This window comes from Schistosoma haematobium, chromosome 1 (assembly GCF_000699445.3).
Source record: "Schistosoma haematobium chromosome 1, whole genome shotgun sequence".
NCBI lineage: Eukaryota > Metazoa > Platyhelminthes > Trematoda > Strigeidida > Schistosomatidae > Schistosoma > Schistosoma haematobium.
The window spans coordinates 16,267,569-16,287,701 of NC_067196.1; the positions used below are offsets into that span (position 1 = coordinate 16,267,569).

Consider the following 20,133-nt stretch of genomic DNA (forward strand, 5'->3'; position numbering starts at 1 on the left):
AGACTAAATGTCCTGGGTTTGTTACTGGATGGGGTCGTTTATGCACACTGCTAAGGAGTCTTATACCAAAACCAAAAAGCTGTCCAATACTTTGTGATCCTCAATAGGTGTCTAATTAAGACAAATCTGTAATGTAAACTAAAAATATTCAGTCAATGTTGTGATAAAGTTATCAAGAATATAAGTTAGATTTACATCTTTTATACCAGTGAAAGATAATTTTACAATCCCATACTTTTTCAACGTCTTCAAATTCTTCGTAATAATGATAAAATTTACACCAAATAAAATAAGTTAATAACATAAAACCGCTATTCTCAACTTATACGGGGTGAACAGAGAGAAAAATAAAGGAAAGAAAAACTATGATACACTGAATGAAATTTCTAATAAAAACAGGATTGTTTGGTCTATAATTTTCAGAGAGAAAAAAACAATCATAATAGAAAAATAGTAAGAGAAAAATAAGAGTAGTTTTCACTTATTTATGACTGACTCATCAACAGACTAGAAAAATGGCACTTTACTGTAGTATACATTAAGCAACTGGAATAGAATTGAATACTTGACTGTGGAAAGTAAAAGTGATAGTGAAGTGGGGAATGGTAAGCATGAAAATAAAAAAAAAATAATGAACAAGTGTAGTGTAGTATAAAGATGATTTAACTGTTCATAGACTCTATACTTTACTTCTATTTGATATAAAGTTCAACCGAAGTAACCAACTTAAACACAAGATGGCGGATTAGTAAGGGGGAAGAATATATATACATATATGATTATTTATTACATAACCCACTAAACCGTCTGTAAATTGTAGTAAATAATAATACTAAGAAATAGATACATTGGATTACAGAAAAATGACATTGACCAAAAGAGAGAAATCAACGTTACAATGAAAAAAAAATGTTCCAGTAGGATTTGTTTATTTAGGTTAAAAATCATTATGAAAAAGAAATATTTCAATGTTCAACATAATGTCATGTAAGACATTTATCTCAATTTACTTATGACGTAATTCTAAATGTAGATAATAACAAGCTTTAGGTATACTTTCTCAATGTCCGTTAGTCGGATACAATTAGCGACAGCCTATTGTGGGAGAGAACAAACCAACTTTCAGTTAAAGAAGGAATTAAGAAAAGAAGTTTCAAGTAAATAAGACATACATTAAGGAAACCATCAAACTGCATCACAAAGCAAGCACTAACTTGGAATCCTGAATGGAGAAAAAACACATTGCGTCGGGAATCGGAAGTAGATATGAAAAGGATGAATAGCAACTGGTAACAACTGAAAAGGATTTACCAAGACAGAGTAGGATGGAGAATGTTGGTGGGTGGCCTATGCTTCTCTACGAGGGTTAACAGGTGTCAGTAAGTAAGTAAACAAACACAAAACTTACACTACTGACAACTTCGGAGACTTCTGTTCATTTTATATTTCTAAAAACAAAATTTCAAAGTTTTTCTATTTGTTTCTGAAGTGTTGAGTAGAACTGAAATCACTGGTTTATATTCAATAAAGGTTTAAAGACGAATTTCTGTCACAGTACGACAAATCTGGTAAAATTATTGTCAGTTTCGAATATACTTAATTTACTTATCATTCAGTAAATACTAAATAAACGGTGATAACAATTGTACGAATACAATTTTGTCACTTCAATGTGATTGGAGTGTTTAAAGCCAAAGTCATAATAGTTTACATCGGATAAACAGAAGAGATTTTCTCACTCATACAGTTTTATTTAAAAGAAAATGTGTCTCTTGTGCCCAGAAGAGGATTTAAAAATTGTATGAATGTAGTAAGTACACATGTAGTACACCAATCCGATCAGATTAATTCGAGTAACTATATTTGACAAAATAACATTAGCAAGACGGATAAAATATAGTGGTTAAATATGCACATCAAGAAACACTATCATATGGCTTCACAAAGTTGCGGGAGAAATAATACATTTAGGATGAACTTTTTAGGAAAAAAAATATTTAGCTTACTGTGTTAAAATAGTCTAGATCACAGATTTCTCTCGATTAAACAACTATTAATGACCAGGTAGTACCGGATATCCGCTTTGTCCTGGTTTTGGACTAGTCAGCAGTGAGCTTCCTTTTCAATCAATCTGGCATGTTGAACGACAATTGTCCATTGCCAGTGATAACATTTATCTTAATCTAAACGCCGTTGAATTCCACTGATAATAGTTTCTCACTGGAGCTCCAGGAATTGCCTCTTGAAGTTGTTCACTGGTGAACACATGATTATTATTACTACAAAGGTTTGTGGAAACCATCTAATTTCATTTTGATACGTAAACCATTGGATGCCTGCTCAGTAGCATAAAGTTTACTCAATCGTTGAAAGACTTGAACGTCCTGGGTTCGATCCCTAGTGCGTTGGGGATGCGCACTGCTGAGAAATTCCTGGTTTTCAATGACTGTTTAATTATAGGTTGTGATATAAACCATGGAATCCAAAAATCTTCAGAAACCCCTAAAATAACTGTATTTGAAGTTTTAAATTTTTTCGATATTGAGGCATGTTTGAGTGTGTTTAACCACAATTACTTTTATTTTAGTTCTTTATTCATCTTAGTGTTGCAGAAATAAACATTTCATTACGAAATATATCTGTTTTACAGCTGAAATTACACAAATACTCTTAAGTTACAGATGAACAGTTGACAGTCTCTGAAATTCAATTATGTAAACAGAAAATAACAGCATTAAAATAGATATTAAAATACACGTACTTTGAATGGACCACCACGTCCATTGTCTACTTCTAACTGAAACTGAATTAATTCCCCATTATTCATAGTTGATAGAAATCGAATATCACTATTTACTGTTATACTTTTATGTAAGGTATTTACTGAATACGATCCATTTAATTCTGGGGTAGATGGAACAGTTAGTGAACACTGATTTGATGAAAGTGATAAGGGATTATGTTGATGATGATCACGATGCTCCATAGACTGATGAAAGTATTGTTCTTTGCTGACTTCTGTTTCCTTTGAATTTGTCATTAAAGCATATGCTGATACAGATCCAGGTATATGATAGTTTGATTGTAAACGAACAGTTGCAGGTGTTGTCAATCCACTATTAGATAATGAATGGTATAAGTCTTTACAGCATAGAGAATGACTGGAACTCAACTGGATATTTGAATTATCAATTTGATCTAAAGCACGTTTAACTTCATTTGAATTAGATGCATTGTTTAAAAGTGAAAATGACTGTTGCATATGGTAATGTTCTTTTTCATCATTTTTTAATGGAGTCGATGTATTGATTGTATCCCATAATAGTTGGATACTATTACTTTCAACTAAACATTGAGATAGAATAATTTTTGGAACAGGAGGAGCTGAAGAAATGTAAGTTTAATAGACATATACTAGTTAAAAGTAGTTACTACTAACCACACTATTATTTTATAATAATATTCAACTTTTCTATCCGTTAGTGAAACGTGTTGATATAGCTTTGATTAGCTATCTCTTAAGCATGAACGCAAAATCCAATCATGAATAATGTAGATGGTGGGTAGTTGGAAGGGATCAGGAAGAAAATGTGAATCTAAGTTTTGTTTTAGTTAGGATTCGTCAGTGAAGTGCATCTGGAATTTTAGGGGAATTGGTCCTTCTTGAGTGATCTGAGTAGTCAATTCGAATTGTGCTCACATAGCAACTTGATCGATAGAATTCGATTATCACTAAGTGATCAGATATACATGATACTGATCGCTGTTCAGTGGTCAATCATTTGCGAATAGTGTAAATTTATTTCATTCAAATTTAATTGGTTTATAGCTACATGTGTCACCTGACAGACTGCTATCTCATAAGCTACTTACGGAAAGTATAACTGATTAATTTTACTAGGTAGCGAGTGATAAAATGTCATTATGTTTCAATCAAAACAAATGCTAGTAGAAAGATAATTATCGGTTATAAGGAGAATTATCTATCGAAATTAACCAGAATGTAAATTGCTACCGTCACTCAGGGTATTAGGAGATGATGGTAAATCAGTTGATGAAGTTGTAAATCTTCACAAACTGAAATGGTTGGGCCATGTGTTACGTATGCCTGAACACCGATTACCACGACGTGCAATGCTAACCAGTGTTGGAGATGGTTGGGAGAAACTTAGGGGGCGGTCAAACCACAACGTGGCATCAGTGCTTGAAGTCACTAACTTCTAGTCTGAGCCATGTTGGGAGATGCAAACTACTTGGTTGGGGTCCGTGTGACTATAGTAACCAATGGTTGGAGACTGGGTGACATGGCTCAGAATCGATCACAATGGCGTCGGTGTATACACTCTCTGTCTTCCCTTAAACTAAAAGATTAAAATTGCCTCATATATTTTTCTACGAACTAATTCTTTCTTCATGTACTATATGCTTATTGCAATGTTTCTTTTATATATTACCACCTCTGAATTAACTACTTTTATATTAGTTATTATCAAAATAGAACAAATAAGATCGATCTGAATGATAAAGTGGTGTCACCCTAATTGTTGGATGAAATATTTTTACTTCCTTAGTGTAAAGCGAATTACTTCATAACCACGATGAATATGATTAATAAGAATAGTGTATTTGTAATATCCTAATGAGTAGAAAAATTAAATTTTCAAGTTTTCTGACGTTACGTCACTCATTGCGAGTTACTTCTTCAGAGAACATGCTATATGTCACTTGGAACACGCTGTTAACCACATAGTGTACGAGATACTTCATTTTCACTAAAATTTATACTTCTCGTTAACAAATATTTGAATGAACAAGCTATTCTTCTCAATGATTCTACTTTGAGAAATTGTGCAATCATATTTATATGAAATGATTGTGTTGACGAATAAACTTGTTTTAACGTTTTTGTTAGTTCATTCTTCTTGAGTACTTTCATGATATTTACGTGGAAAATTATTAACAATTATGATAATCAATGGATAGGAATTAATTACCTATTCATATTAGATCAATTATCATTCTCTATTTTTGAGTTTACTAGTGTTATATTCAAAGCTTTTTTATGTGACTATTCATTAAATGATCTGAGTTATAAATACAAGCAAAGTTACTAACTAAATGAGCACTGACTTGCTAACCTTAACAAATATCTGATTAATAAAGTAGGAAATAAGTATGACCCTAAACTATACAAAAATTAAATAAACAAATGTGAAAAGAAATAATTTCTAATTCAGTTTGGCATACAGTTTTCTTTCTTCATTTAACATAATTAGAAATGCATTTGGTATTGTTTAATTGAATCTTCCCATTGATCTTTACCACTGCAATTGATCAATCTCTTATTGGCATATGTGCATCCTGTGCGTATCACCTCGATATTGTCTTAATTCACAAGCATTCTAAGCAAAGATGGATAGCGGCTAGTAGTGGAATCCAAGACGCGAGTTTCGTCCTATTCGGGACTCGTCAGCTGGATGTACCTGCATCTCAGAGTTGATGTTTACTCTGGGACTCAAACCGAGTACACTTCACTTTAACACAAAGTGATAAGGATGAAAATGAAGCAAATAAATGCGGTAGTGTTAATGTAGGTTACATGTCTAGAAATGCTTCGCTGCTAACTGTTCCATGTGATGTTGTTTAAACTTCCTTGTTAACGGTTTGCACTGATTTGTAGGTTACAGTCTTATCGCCTACGCCTTGTAACATGACTAAAAATAAGATTAGTGAAGTTTGGAGAACACTATGACGTAAACCGATGAAAAACCTTCAACCCTACTTAAACTATAATGTAATGGACGACATTATTGACGGTATTTCTTTGTTCAGTAGTAAAGATGTTAATTGTTTATCAAGAAAGTTTACGGAAGTCGGGTCGTTTTTGGATGGTATCCAGATACAAATACGATTAACTACCGGTAATTTTACCCTATTCTTTTATGCAGGCTGCATTCCAACCTTCATACTGATTTTATAATATATGCACAGGTATTCCTTCGCTGTTACTGGTACTGCTGGTCGATGATATTCCCAAAACACATGCGCTACCAAGTATGATAAAGTTTCTCGGAGAAATACAGCATTCAATTTCCCTTACCGATTTATTAGCTGTATTTGGGTACACATTCAAAGACGACCAAACTGATTTACACTTGTTTACCGATCCCAATCGGAACACTTATCAGGTTACTCTGCTTGTCTCAATTCCGGGTAAAGGATGGGATTGGCGACCCCATCCCTAATTTCCAGCGTTTTAGCTAAAGGAAAGGTATGGAGATTCAATTTTTTACCACTTGAATAAGGCAACTAACGTAATCTAAAGGAAAAGGAAGTCTCTGGGTTATATCAGACAATAGGATCTCACTTTGCCTAAATGTTGGATATAAGAAAACAACCCAACCGTTTATCTAAGAATCGTCCGTAATAAGAAGAGTTGAACAACAAAATGAGAATCGTTTTAGTTAGAAGTAAAATAATACTAAGTTTGGGTTTCAGTCCATACTTGTCTTTTTAAAAGTTAAATATTTTCAATTGGAAACTCCTCAATGAGGAAAAACTTGTCATGGATTATGTTGGCAGCACTTGTTATTACCATATTGACTTTTTAAGGTGGAACTCATACTCACTTTTCAAAATTATGGGGTCATTCATGGTTATGAATCTATTGAAATTTGTGTTTCGATCCATCTAATTTATACCTGCAATGTTAAGATGATAGTCTGCTTTCGGTACTCCTAAAACCTAGAAAATGAAGAACTGTCATGATCTCATACTGCATAAATAAGCTCGATATTTTCAGTTTATTTGTATTGGAGGAAGATAAAATCGTATTTAATATGTATTCAAATCACATTCCCTATTGGATAAAAGGAAAGTGGATCCAGGAATTGACAACGATTCATTACATAGAGTGTGAAACAAATACCCAACAAATTAATAATCAAATACTATCACTAGTTTCATTCTTCTCTATATGGTTCGTTCTGATAATTACATAAGCAGACTAATTTTTATTTGGTACATTCGGATTGTATAAAAAAAACTCAAGAGTAAACAATTAAGAACAAATTCAACTAATGATAAACATTATGTAATAAAAATTAGCTTACGATAGATTTCATTTAAAGTAATGCCTTCAATTCTTTTAAGTAGATCATTGGTATTGCTTACGCGTAATTGGAAATCTCCTAGACAATTTTCGCGACAAAATTGAGTTTCATGGATTAATTCATTTTCGGTACTAATTAGGCGTTGTTTAATTGAGGGAGCCACCTTGAGATAAGAAAAGATAGATTATTGTACGCGAAGTACTGACTAGTAATTAAGAAACTGATCACTCACACTGATCATAATCAATGTTATTTTTTTACTGAGATCATGAACAGATTGGTGTTAGGCCACCATTGAAAACCTGGAAGCACTGGACGGCCGTTTCATCCTATTGTTGGACTCCTCAGCAGTGCGCATCCACGACCCCGCTCGAAGGATTCGAACCCAGGGCCTTCACTCTCGCGCGTAAGCGCTTAACCAACTGGACCACTGAGCCGGTATTCAATGGTGTTAATGTCTCACCTCAACCAATCCACAAAATTGCGCGACCATCTTCCATTGTACTGTCTCTGCTTGACACGGATTATCTTCGCTAGTCACGGCTTCTCACTAGAACTCCGAGAATTCCCTCACGAAGCTAGTCACTAATGAGCATCATCAATCGGTTCATGATCTCAGTCAAAAACTTAATAATCTCCACAACCCCTATACTGGCAATCAATGTTATTGTTAGCCGTAGAGCATATTGAAAACTAGTCGGGGTTTTTGCACGGATGTAGTGATGTGGAACTGTAGTTTTACTAAACGTTATACTCGTTTTGATCACATATATAGTTTAGTAACATTTAAAGTACCAATTTATACTTAAATTGTTTGTTGGATCTGTTTTTTATAAAAGTGTAATCACATACACTTAACAAAATCCTTAGAATGGAAAACGGAATAATACAAGATTAAATTTTGATAGGAAAGATTTAGAAACAAATGAGAGATGATGTTTTTATCTTGTTCCTTCCTTTAAGATATATATAGCCTAATGAAAGCTTATATTTATTAATATAAGGATAATTTGTCTTACATAATAATTGAGTACGGCACAAAAAAATTACTGATGAATTTTAATACACTAATAAACAATTGGACTGTAAAAGAAAGTGTCTAACCCAAAAAGGTGATTAACTAATTAATAGGTAATATAGGAAAATAGGTGGACAATTGATGAAAGCACGATTCCCCAGAAGACAGTCAGATTATACTGATGGACGAAATGTATATTACTACCATCAAAATTAATATTCCAGAACTATCTTTTGCATATTATATACTCAGTTACTTACTTACGCCTGTTACTCCTCGTGAAGGAACATAGGCCTCTCACTAGCATTCGCCATCTAACCCTGTCCTGGACAATCCTTTCCAGCTCCTTCCAGTTGTTATTCATCCTTTTCATATCTGATTCTATTTCTCGACGTAGCATATGATATACATTTGTAATATTTCAATCTTTTCTACCCCACAGTGATACATGTTTTCATGAACTTTCAGTCAATTTCATTTATGAACTGTAAAATTCATCCTTAATTTTTGAATTTAAAACACAACTTAATGTAAGCGACCGGTTAAAATCAATTCCGTTCTGTCATTACTCTTTTCATTCGAATAAATCTCGGTCGGTGAATATTAACAAGTAACCTTTCTATCTAATGCAATGTACTATAGTTTCTATAGGCTGCGTAAGTTGATTCATCAATAAGAAATACAATTTTTCTGTGGGCAAAAAAAGTTTACTTTAAGATTCATTTCCAAGAAATTATTTACTTTGATCATGCACGATTTGTATGAATAAAATAATATTCAGTGTTTCTAAAGATATCCTATAAGACAATTACGTGTGAAATCTCCAAGAAGTATTTATTATTACTATGCAATCAAGTCTAGTGAAGAGTTTTGATTGTGTAGGAAATTACAGTTTGGATGTAATGCATTGTGTACAATGTTAGATGAATGTTAGATATGCATATACAACGAAAACAATTTATTAAGGAAAATTAATACGTTGTTATGATGACCTGAATCATTAATCACATTTCTTTATCAAGATGTATATTTCTAAAGGAGATATTAAGAGAATATGTATTGTTCCTCATTACTGATAACATTATGAGTATAAGGAGTTGAAAAACAATCGTTTATTGTAAAAAAGGTAAAATGTCATAGAACACTAACATCTGATTGTATCATGAGTTGATGGAAAATATTGATTTCATATATATCAGCAAAGGTATTCGAATATAGATATTCCAACTTTATATCTTAGAGATCTATATCAGGAATAATCATGAACAGAACTTAAGTAAGATTATACACTAAAATAAAGGAAGACAACTGCTTATTATTCTTGAATTTCCAGAAAAATATACAGATCACCTCTGATTTTGTCTTGAATACTTCAAACTGAGGTTAATTATTACATAAGCAAGCAAATTTAAACATCCTACAATATCTTTAGTAGCAGCATAAAGAATTCTGTATACTGATTTTTTGTATTGTATAAGTTCAAAACTATCAGACAAAATTATATGGATAAGGTAACAACATCTAATTGGATAATCCCATTAGATGAAATAGAAAAAAGAAATAATCTACAAAACTACTACATATTTACAAAAATGAAGTTTTAACACGTACTTGTATAATTTTCTGTGTCTACTATTTGAATAAAGTTAATAGTCAGTGTATGTGTACATATGGCAAAGTAATTATTAGTCAGTATAGACACTTGAGAGAAGAGGAAAACAACAACAACTTCAAACACTATCGTAGGATCAACAAAGAAAAGAATTTTTTCATTCCTTTCTTAAGAGAATAATTTTCGAATAGACGGTGCTTGAAATATCTGGATATTTGTTCTTCAGAAATAAAAATAGAGAATCTATCAGTTCAGTTGAATGAATCTGAAGTTGTTTTCTTGTTATTATTTCATATTACACACACTTCTAGATATTCGGTATATACAGATATACAGATATTTTCCCAAAGGAATAATATAAGTAACTTTTGTACTTGTCCTGATTTTTATAGATGAGTTTCTCTTTCTTTGCTTTCTTTTTTTAATTAGACATACACAGAGATAATAAGAGAAAAATTAGATCTTAACAAATAATTTTGGCACATAGCTTTAGATTTTCTTCGAACTATTTTTTTATTTGTGATAGTTTAAATCATGGAATGATCTAAAATAGACAACATCTATTTCTTACTAGTATGGAATTCTCTAGAAGTTCAAACCTATGAACCCACCAAAGATCATATCCAGGACCTTTGGCCTGATAGCAAGCGCTGTACCTTTAAACAACTAACGTGTATGTCTAGCTCCAACTAATTCGTAACTTTACTTAAGATATCATTTATTTGATGGGAATGGATAGATTAAACTTTAATTAACAGCTTGGTGTTGTAAATAGCAATAATTGATGATTAAAAAAAAACTACATATATTTGCAGCTGATCAACATATTATGTATAACTAACTCACACAACTAGAAAGTTTCAACAGTAGTTGTATGTTTTAAGTGATTCATTTTCCCAGTTTTACTTTTAAATTTGTCTACACTTCAGATGTATTTAGATCAACTGGTAAAACGGCAGACTAGTTCCAATCTCAACAATTCGTAAACAAAATTTGTTTATCCTAATGGGTTGTACTTTGTCTCTAATCATGAACATAATATGTTTGATTAGGATTGCTTAGATGACTACTGAATTGAATAGGACATTAATAACACCATTCAGTGATAAAATTTAGTCAAGGGTAGCTATTGATAAACTAACGTTCTACATTTAAGGATCAGTGCATGCGAGTTGTAACCTTCTAATGACCAAGAGATTGTTTTAGACTCATTAACAACATGTCCAGTTGTGTGGTTAATCTCCTTGAACCAGAAAAACTGTTTGTTAAAACAATTGAAAGTACATTATTAATTGTCTCATGTTAATTCTAACTGTACCTAACTATTCATGTTTGTTTACCAAGTATATGAATACGAAGAACATGAAAAAGGTTCCTTTCTGTATTAGCTGGGTGTCAGATAATTTAGCAGTCAAAGAAATAAGTATTCAACAATACAGTCACTAGTAGCACGATTGATATTAATGTTTTTCCTAGGATATTTAAATATTTGACTTTAGTTAAACATAGGAAGGGATTTTGTGGATATTATAATAATTTTTTAATGGTTGAGATCATCAGTCAATTGAAGCTAGACCACCACGGAAAACCTGCAAGCACTAGGTATCCGTTTCATCCTATTGTAGGACTCCTCAGCAGTGCTCACCCACGATCCCATCTCGCAAGATTCGACCTCAGGACCTATCCGTCCCGCGCTTAGCCTCTAGACAACTAAGCCGGCATCCAACGGTGTTAGTGTCTAACTTCAACTTCAAAATAGTCATGAATACGAAACGTAGTAAAGAAGAATTACAAAAGGTGAAATATAGAAATTATTGGTCGTTCAAGAAGTCTTACCTGAAAAACCTTAGCCCTGTCTATCATATTGTCATTATAGACCAAATTTAAAGAAAAAAGTCTATGTTGTGAGTTTACGTGACCGTTTTGGATTATTCAAAGAGATACTGATTAAATAATACTAAATTAGATTTTCTGAAAGTATATCTGATTTGGCTATAACTATACAATAGTAAATAAATGGGTAAATATACATGTAAGTGATGAATTGAACTAGTATATTCTTTGTTTGAGTACCTTTACCATTGGAAAAAGTGAAAATCCGCTAAATGTACCTCCACTGAATTGAAGCTTCGCATGAACACTCAATGTTATCTCTTTCATTGAATACATATACTACTTAATTTATATTGTTAATTTCTTACTGATAAGAAATCTTAGTTTAAAATCTCATATCACACTCATTTTTGAAATATTAAATATGCATAATTATTTATTTCATAAATAATAAACTACATGAGCTATATTTGACCAGTTTAAGAATCTAAGTTTATCTGCATCGTAGTAGTAGTACAGAAGTTAGCGATTTCTTAATTACTAACTCACGAAAATGTATTATTTGATATTTCTAAAATATGTTTGACCAGTATGGAAAGAAAGTTACGGTCATTTCTGTATACTTTAATATTATATTAAAATGAATGATTATTTATAACAAATAAAGCGAATATCCGGCGCTTTAACCGGTGTGGTGGACACAGAGAATCCACCTAGGGGAGTTAGAAAACCCTCATTCCAAACCAGTAGTGCACATGGGCTTCAGTATCCTGAAGGAACAAATGGTGTATGAACCAATTGTTGGTCACCGGTTACCATGGGACTACATCTCTTTACGTTGCTCCACTACCTTGTGGATTTGACCTCTGGGTCAAAGGCTACGGGTATGCCTCCTAGGAAAAACCACCTGCTTCGGTTTAGGCACCTGAGCAGTATTCTAGCACTCATACAAATCGAATGATTTATGTGGTGAATATTTATTTGGTATCTCTTTGTACCAACGTTTATATGCTTAAATAAAATAATAAATAAATAATAATGACAGTCCTGAAGTGTCTTGCTTTTTGATGTACCACAGTGATTAAAATAGTTCACGTTGACTGTTCAGTCAAAGTTCATTTCTGACTAACATAATTTCACATGAGAAATCATGCCACCTAGTGGTCTTCATCATTTCTATTCAACTGAGGTTTGGTGTAGATTTTCACGAATGATTTTAGACTGATAACATTATTTATTATGTAATATAAAGGGATAAGTAAGTTTAAAAATAACATACTTGGATAAAAGCGGATGATTCACGCTCTTTTATTAATTCTACACCAAAGTAAATTAAACTAGTTGTTGAAGAAAGTCTGCTTCCAGCCTGATTGGTTTGTTCACGTATATACTGCCGTCTTTGTTGTACTTCTGAGTGTAAATTTTCAATAAGCTGTGTACGCTTTTCCTGTAGAGCATCAACAAGCATATCGATTTCTTTGTTGATAAGTGTTTCCATATTCGAAATATTTCTCTGAGGATTCAAATGATAAAATCATAATTATCGTATATGATACCTCGAAAGGATATTTTGGTTATAATGGATTATTATTGTTATTATTATTATTATTGATTACCATCACTCAAAGTAAAATATTTAAAGATGCTGTACCTCGGTTTTTGATATGCAGAAAGTAACATCTTAGTTACCACGTATTCGAATGCAAGAGAACGTCGTGGTGATTAGTTCATATTGTAGTGGACACTACTCACAAGAAGGTCTGTAGGTAGTGTGTAGTGGGACGTGGCATCGAAGTTGCAACAAATGTCAGGTGGAGTGAAGTGTTTCAGAGTATCGAAAACACAGCGTTAACAGAACACTTAGAAACCAGAAAAGAAGACAGTTCAAATGGCAGAGCACACAGAAAGATTCCGATGAACGATTGATGGCTATATATATATGTATTATATGGATACTTTGTAACTTCTCAGAAATAAATGTGTATTCCTTCTGCCTAATTTCTTACAAATCCCTCAAATAAAGTTTTTTTTTTGAAATTTTTATTAGCTTCCCATGTCAAAAACTAAAAGGCCAACTTGATGATTATATTAGATCCATATGTGATCCTAATAATTCTTGTCTTATTCCTGAAGCATGATTTCATATTTTGAAGGCACAAAACGATTATTGTTTCATAATAATTAAAGTAATATTTTAATTTAATATCAACTTTGAGATGTTGAATGAGATTTTTCAAGTTGAATGATTCTACAGTTTCAATATATCAAATTTTCTCTGATTGAACCTGGTCACTTTCAGGACAGACAGATCCATTCACATTTCAAAGAGTACAACCTAGTCAGTTCATAGATTTTAGATAAACTCCTTTATCATATTGTAGTTTAACTCCCACCTTTTTTTAATTAATATATAGATAGAACAGTTGATAGTTGAATAAAAGCTAGAATATACAGTCATTAAATTATAATCTAAAACATAGTCTTTTTACTAATAAACAACTGTTAAGCGTAATTCAAACAGATCGTTCTTTATATAACATTTGTTGAAATTTATCCAATGAAAATGATCAGTACAAACATTTGTCGATCTGTATTTTAAAATATCTAAATGACAGGAATTATAATTAAGATGAATAATGAATAAATTCTCTCCTTATAATTAACGGAAAGCTCAAATAGTCATTTTGACAATCCGGAGTGTTCTGCAGCATGAAAATATCATACTGTACTATATATATATATATATATATATATATATATATATATATATATATATATATATGACTTCGATAGGGCCGAAAATAAAACAACTTACTTTTAGTTGATCTTCTGTGTGTTTTAGTGATTGGACAAGTTCGGCACCACGTTTAGCTTCTTCAGAAAGTCTATGTAGAAGTTTTGATACTTCAGCCTAGTTTAGAAAAAATAAGTGGATTGTTTGAATGATTTAATATTAACAATACTTTTAATAACACTTGCAAATCGAAATAAACATTGATTTATGTGAAACTTCAAGTATAGTGTCTGTTAGCGAATCTGACGATAAGATTTGTTAATGTCTAACTTCAACCAATCCACGAAATTGCGCGACCATCTTCCATTGTACTGAGGTAGACACCTGTTTCTACCCGACACGGATTAGCTCCACTGGTCACGGCTTGGAATCTCGCGGGTGCGGGATCGTGGATGCGTACTGCCGAGGAGTCCCATACTAGGACGAAACGGCTGTCCAGTGATTCCAGGTTTTCCATGGTGGTCTAGCTTCAATTGACTCATTATTTCAATCAAAAACTTAACAATCACCACAACCCCTAAACTGATAAGATTTGTGTTTGATCTCAAACATATCAGCCTTTCTATAGATTTATCAAAGACTCTATAACCACTTCAAAACAACCGATCATATCCTATAATTCAAAAAAAATTAGGTATGGGTTGTCATCCTACTTCTAAATAATCATTAAAAATCTCATACAATTGGTCTTCTTTATGAATTTGAATAAAGCCAAAACAATAATTGTAGCAACAGTCAAAATAACTCCATTTCTCTTCGATTGACTTGAAGAAGTAGCAATTAGAAAGCTTAGATAGAATTTATAGATTCACAACAAGACAGTAATCGATTTATTTCCACGTTGATAAATCGACAATTTTAATTAAAATCACCTGTTATTATTATTATTATTGTCATTGTCATTTTAATGTAATTTTCTCCAAACGATTCGTTATTTTACTTACGCTAAAATCATCTTTTCATCTAACTGTTTGTCTCTTATCTAACTAACTACCTAAGCCTACACAAAATCTCCAAATCTTTCATAATTATCACATAATCCATGTTATTAGTTTCTAGGCTTTATTATAAGAAATAAAATAAATTCATATTGATCTGCCTCAATTTTTTTATTTTACTTTAATTCAAATAAGCATTTAAGCTTTTATGTTAACTTTAGGGTGTTTAGATTTAAGTCAATGAAAAGAATCAATTAGTGAAATTGTGAAAATGAGTAAATTTAGGTGTTTTAGGTAAGTGATTTTTATGTTCATTCATTCCTTATCAGAATATTCAATGTTATCTGGTATAGAACTGGAGTAGACAAATCAAAAATATGGTAAGAGTAACAGATGGCACTGATTAATGAAATTAGTGTCCTCTAATCTTGATTGTGAAGATAAATACAGCTACATGTTCAACTTTATTAGATAAGAAGAATCATTGGTTTGATGCTTCAAATAGTATTGCACAAAATCGATCCTTAAGGCAACAATATGCTTCATTTCTTTATTAAACATGATTAACCTTTACTTTATTAGTGAATCATTTAGATAATTGCTTATATTACGAATCTGATTTAGTCGAGTTTTGTTGGCATCGAAGATCTGGCAACATTAAATTACTTACTATTTGGTGGTAAATTGATATGTAGTTTCTTATCTTCGAATAAAGTTCTCTAAATTTCTTTGCTACTTTTTTTCTGTGAGCCAGCAAGTCAATGGTGAATTTATTGGATTCTTTTCCAGTTCAGAAGCTTAATCAATGGCAAAAATAAAAGAAGTAAAATTTTCCCACCTTAATAAGGTTTTAGGCGACTTAGATAAATCCGGTGAATTTTGTGAGAACGAGAACATTAATTTCTTAATTGCCAATGACTGACTCAACAGTCTGTTATTGTTTACGTAGAATAAGTCAGACTGTTGAACGGAGTGTATGCAATTTAAATTCATAGATCTGTTCGAAACATAATCTAGTAGATACAAACGAGCCAGCGTACGAAGAAAGTAAAACATCATGTATGCATATGAAGGTAGTATATTGTAATCATAATAAAGCGCCCAGTTATTTAATGAGCAAGTATCAGTTCTAATAAACATCAAAATATGTCAACCATGTTATTTTCTCAATAACTGGAGAATAAAAAATTTAATAGTTAATTTGAAAATGTATCCAACAATCTAGTGAGAATAAAATCAAGTATAGGTCATTAAACTAATATAAGAAACATATGTGCAAATTAGTATCAGAAGGGGTTTTGTGGATACTAGACCAAAGATCCTGGGTTTGAGTCCCACATGCGAAATCGTAGATGAGCACTGCTGAGGAATCCCATACTAGGACGAAATGGCCGTCCAGTGTTTGCAGGTTTTCAATGGTGATCTAACATTAATCAGTTCATGATCTGAATCAAAAATATTTTACCTACTAAATCAATGATGTTTTCTGTTGTCACTAAGACCGATAAATATTTAAATTATTTGATACTGTTTCTAAGTAAGCAACGAATATGTCTTAATGGTTGAGTTCGTGAATCAATTGAAGCTAGACCAACATGGAAAACCTACAAGTACTGGATGGCCGTTCCGTCCTATTGTAGGACTCCTCAGCAGTGCGCATCCACGATCCCACCTCACGAGATTCGAACCCAGGACCTATCAGTCTCGCGTGCGAGCGCTTAACCACTAGACCACTGAGCTGGCATACAACGACGTTAATATCTAACCACGCGAGGCAAGGTCGTGGATACTCACTGCTGAGGAGCCCCACAATAGGACGAAGTGGTCGCCTAGTGCTTCCAGGTTTCCCATGGTGGTCTAACTTCAATTGAATTATGATCTCAACTATTAAACAATTACTATAATATCCACAAAACCCTTCTGACATGAATATATTTTAGTCAAATAGATAATTTATTTGAATTATTAGTCAAGATATTAAATTATTAAGCTTAGCAACAAGTCGATAGAAAAATTTTCTTTCCGAAAAAAAAAGAATTATTCGCTGTTCATTTAAACCTAGTTCTAATACAATCATTCTATGAGTAACTAATTTTTACTCACAAAAGCAACAAACTTTGAAGTATTAGTATATATGAAGTTTTAAAAGTTTCAATCAGTATTAGAAATACAATCTAGTTTAAAATATTCTAGACGAATTAAATAGTTTCAGGACAATGTAAGAGCACTTCATTTTTTTACGTAACTCATGTAGGATTTAATTTAAGCTGATTTTGATCCAAAGTTAAAGTATCCGGTAGAGAAATCATTGTGCTATGGAAAAATACTTTATCGTATTCATATTTCATCGTGAAACTATTTAAATTTAACTATCAGTATCGGGTTTTACGGTAAAAAAATCTTCCATGAACATAAAATTTTATTATGTATCCTTAAATGCTCTGGTACGGTGGAGGGTGGTAAGAGTCAGCCCACTCGCTCTCTCTCTCTCTCTCGAAATGCTCTATGATGGCTTCGTGTATACAGCCACTTCCAGGAAAGTTCTACTTACTGCTTTCTCCCGCGACGGGGATGTTATTTACGAAGTTGAGAGGATGAGAAGCAAATGCCCGATGCTTTGATCGGGTTTTTGTGGATATGAAGGATTTGTGGTATGGGTTACTTATATCCACACAAGCAGTATATAATTGTGGTCAGGCATAGAATATATTTCAGTAGAAGGTTGATGAGGAAAGAACGGGAATCGTATGCAATTGGTATGAAAACCCATGAACAATGAAATCTAAGACAATGGATGGATGTTTGCAACAAGAACAGTCAAGTTTGAGATGATGGTTTGATATTTTGCAGATTAACGATTTACTATATGGTTCTCAGATTTTATTGAGATGATCTTTAATTATGCGCTCAAATACATTCCATTGTTCCCACTGCTGTTCTGTTCACTACAGATTTACCTAGAAGAGTTGGAAAACCCTAATTCCAAACCATTGTTACACATGTACCCCAGTATCCTGAGGTAATAAGTGGCATACAAACCCATTGTTGGTCACCAGCTACCGTGCAACTGCATCTCCTGACGTTGCTTCACTGCCTTGTGGATTAGTCCTCTGGGTCAAAGGCTCTGGGTGTGGCCCCCTAAGAAAACCGGATCGTATTCCAGCCTTCACACAAATCAATGATAACTACTGCTGGCCTCATTGTTATTGTGTAGCGCATATGTATATGGTGCCCCCTTGTACCAATGTTCATGTGTTCAAATAAATAAATAAGAACTACTTGACTATAACACTTGTCATAATAGGGTGTAATTTGTAATTCATAAGTGCTTTTGTCTGGATTAGTATTTTGTTTGAGCCTACTACTTATACAACTGACGTGACTGATATGTTTTTCAAATTTTTGTCCTAAAGTTTCATACAGACATTTTTGATCTGTTCACTTAAATTGTAAGATTCAGTTTTTAAAATGAAATATTCAAAATAAGTTGGAAATTAACTGGTGAAATCTTTTTTTAAAAGTAATAACTGCTATGATGATCATTTATATGTAAATAATGTGTTCTAGTGAGGAGTTCTACTGAGAAGCAGTGATCAGTAGAGTTCAACCGGGTCAGTTGTGAGGTAGAAACTCACTGATGAAAATGGTGGATGTGTCGCTCAATTTTGTGGATTAGTTGAAGTTAGACATTAACACCGTTGGATGTTGGCCGGCTCAGTGGTCTAGTTGTTTAAGCGCCTGGCGCAAAGCTGACAGGCCCTGAGTTCGAATTCCACGAGGCGGGGTCGTGGATACGCACTGCTGAGGAGTCCCACAATGAAACGAGACGGCCGTCCAGTGCTTCCAGGTTTTCCATGGTGGTCTAGCTTCAATTGACTCATGATCTCAACTGTTGAAATATTTATTTGTGTTAAATAATATTCGAACGGGAGATATAACTCAATAATTGTTACACTATAATGACATCAACCTATTTATCTGAGGAAGGAAAGGAATAATGAGACGAATCTGTAGATTAGGAATTTGCGAAACTGTTACTGATTGTTGAAATGATATTGACATGTGTGATGAAAACCATTGTTTGAGTTAGCATATATGTCTTGCAACATTTATACAATTTTACATATCTAGACTTTAATCAGACGCATGCTGTGTTGAAATGAATGACTTTGTATTGGAATAAAAAAGGTCACAACCGATTTAGTTTTTAGACAATTCTTAATAGTATCTCAATCTTTGTATATATGCATGCTTCCAATATGTATTTTAGTAATAATATAAATGTACTTTTAGTCATTATTTAAGTCAAAGTGATAGAATCAGTTCGACAACTGGTCAACTGTAATGATTGTTTCTCGATTGCGTAATACTTCCACCTAGTAAGATAGAGATGAATGATGCAAAACATACACGTCCAGTTTTAACTGAATACAACAGGAAGCTAGCCTGAGTCATAGTATAAGTTAGTTCCTTACATTGATTAAGTTTATTTGATCAAAGATATTAAATGTGAAGATAGTTGACCTATCATTATATCGAAAAGTTCATATGAAGGAGTTTGTAAGGATTAGTTTTTAGGTGATATTCGTCACAAATAATCTTATTTCAGGTACTATATAAAACTAAAGAGCACTGGAGATGTGCTTTGTCCTATAATAAGACTTCTACAAATTAATATCATCTCCACAAATCCTATTCATCTAAACTACAATAGTCAGTTTACTTCGAAATAAGTTCTTCAAATGCTAGTGGAAAGTTGTGACCAGTAGAGTGAAAGTCCTTACTAATTAAATTGAATGAACATCATGCTAAATAGCGAATAAATT

At 32.7% G+C, this 20,133-nt stretch overlaps 1 protein-coding gene across 1 annotated transcript in view; it reads right to left on the reverse strand.

The window, feature by feature from the left end:
* The window catches only part of TRIM9_3 (E3 ubiquitin-protein ligase trim9), a 76,284-nt gene that overhangs the window by 24,364 nt on the left and 31,787 nt on the right, over positions 1-20,133 (reverse strand). The window contains exons 2-5 of the mRNA XM_051211448.1: positions 14,391-14,486; positions 12,855-13,088; positions 7,113-7,275; positions 2,762-3,384 (exon numbers count right to left, since the gene is read on the reverse strand). Of these exons, the coding sequence (XP_051073261.1) occupies positions 2,762-3,384; positions 7,113-7,275; positions 12,855-13,088; positions 14,391-14,486 (1,116 nt within the window). The remainder of the gene's footprint in view (positions 1-2,761; positions 3,385-7,112; positions 7,276-12,854; positions 13,089-14,390; positions 14,487-20,133) is intronic.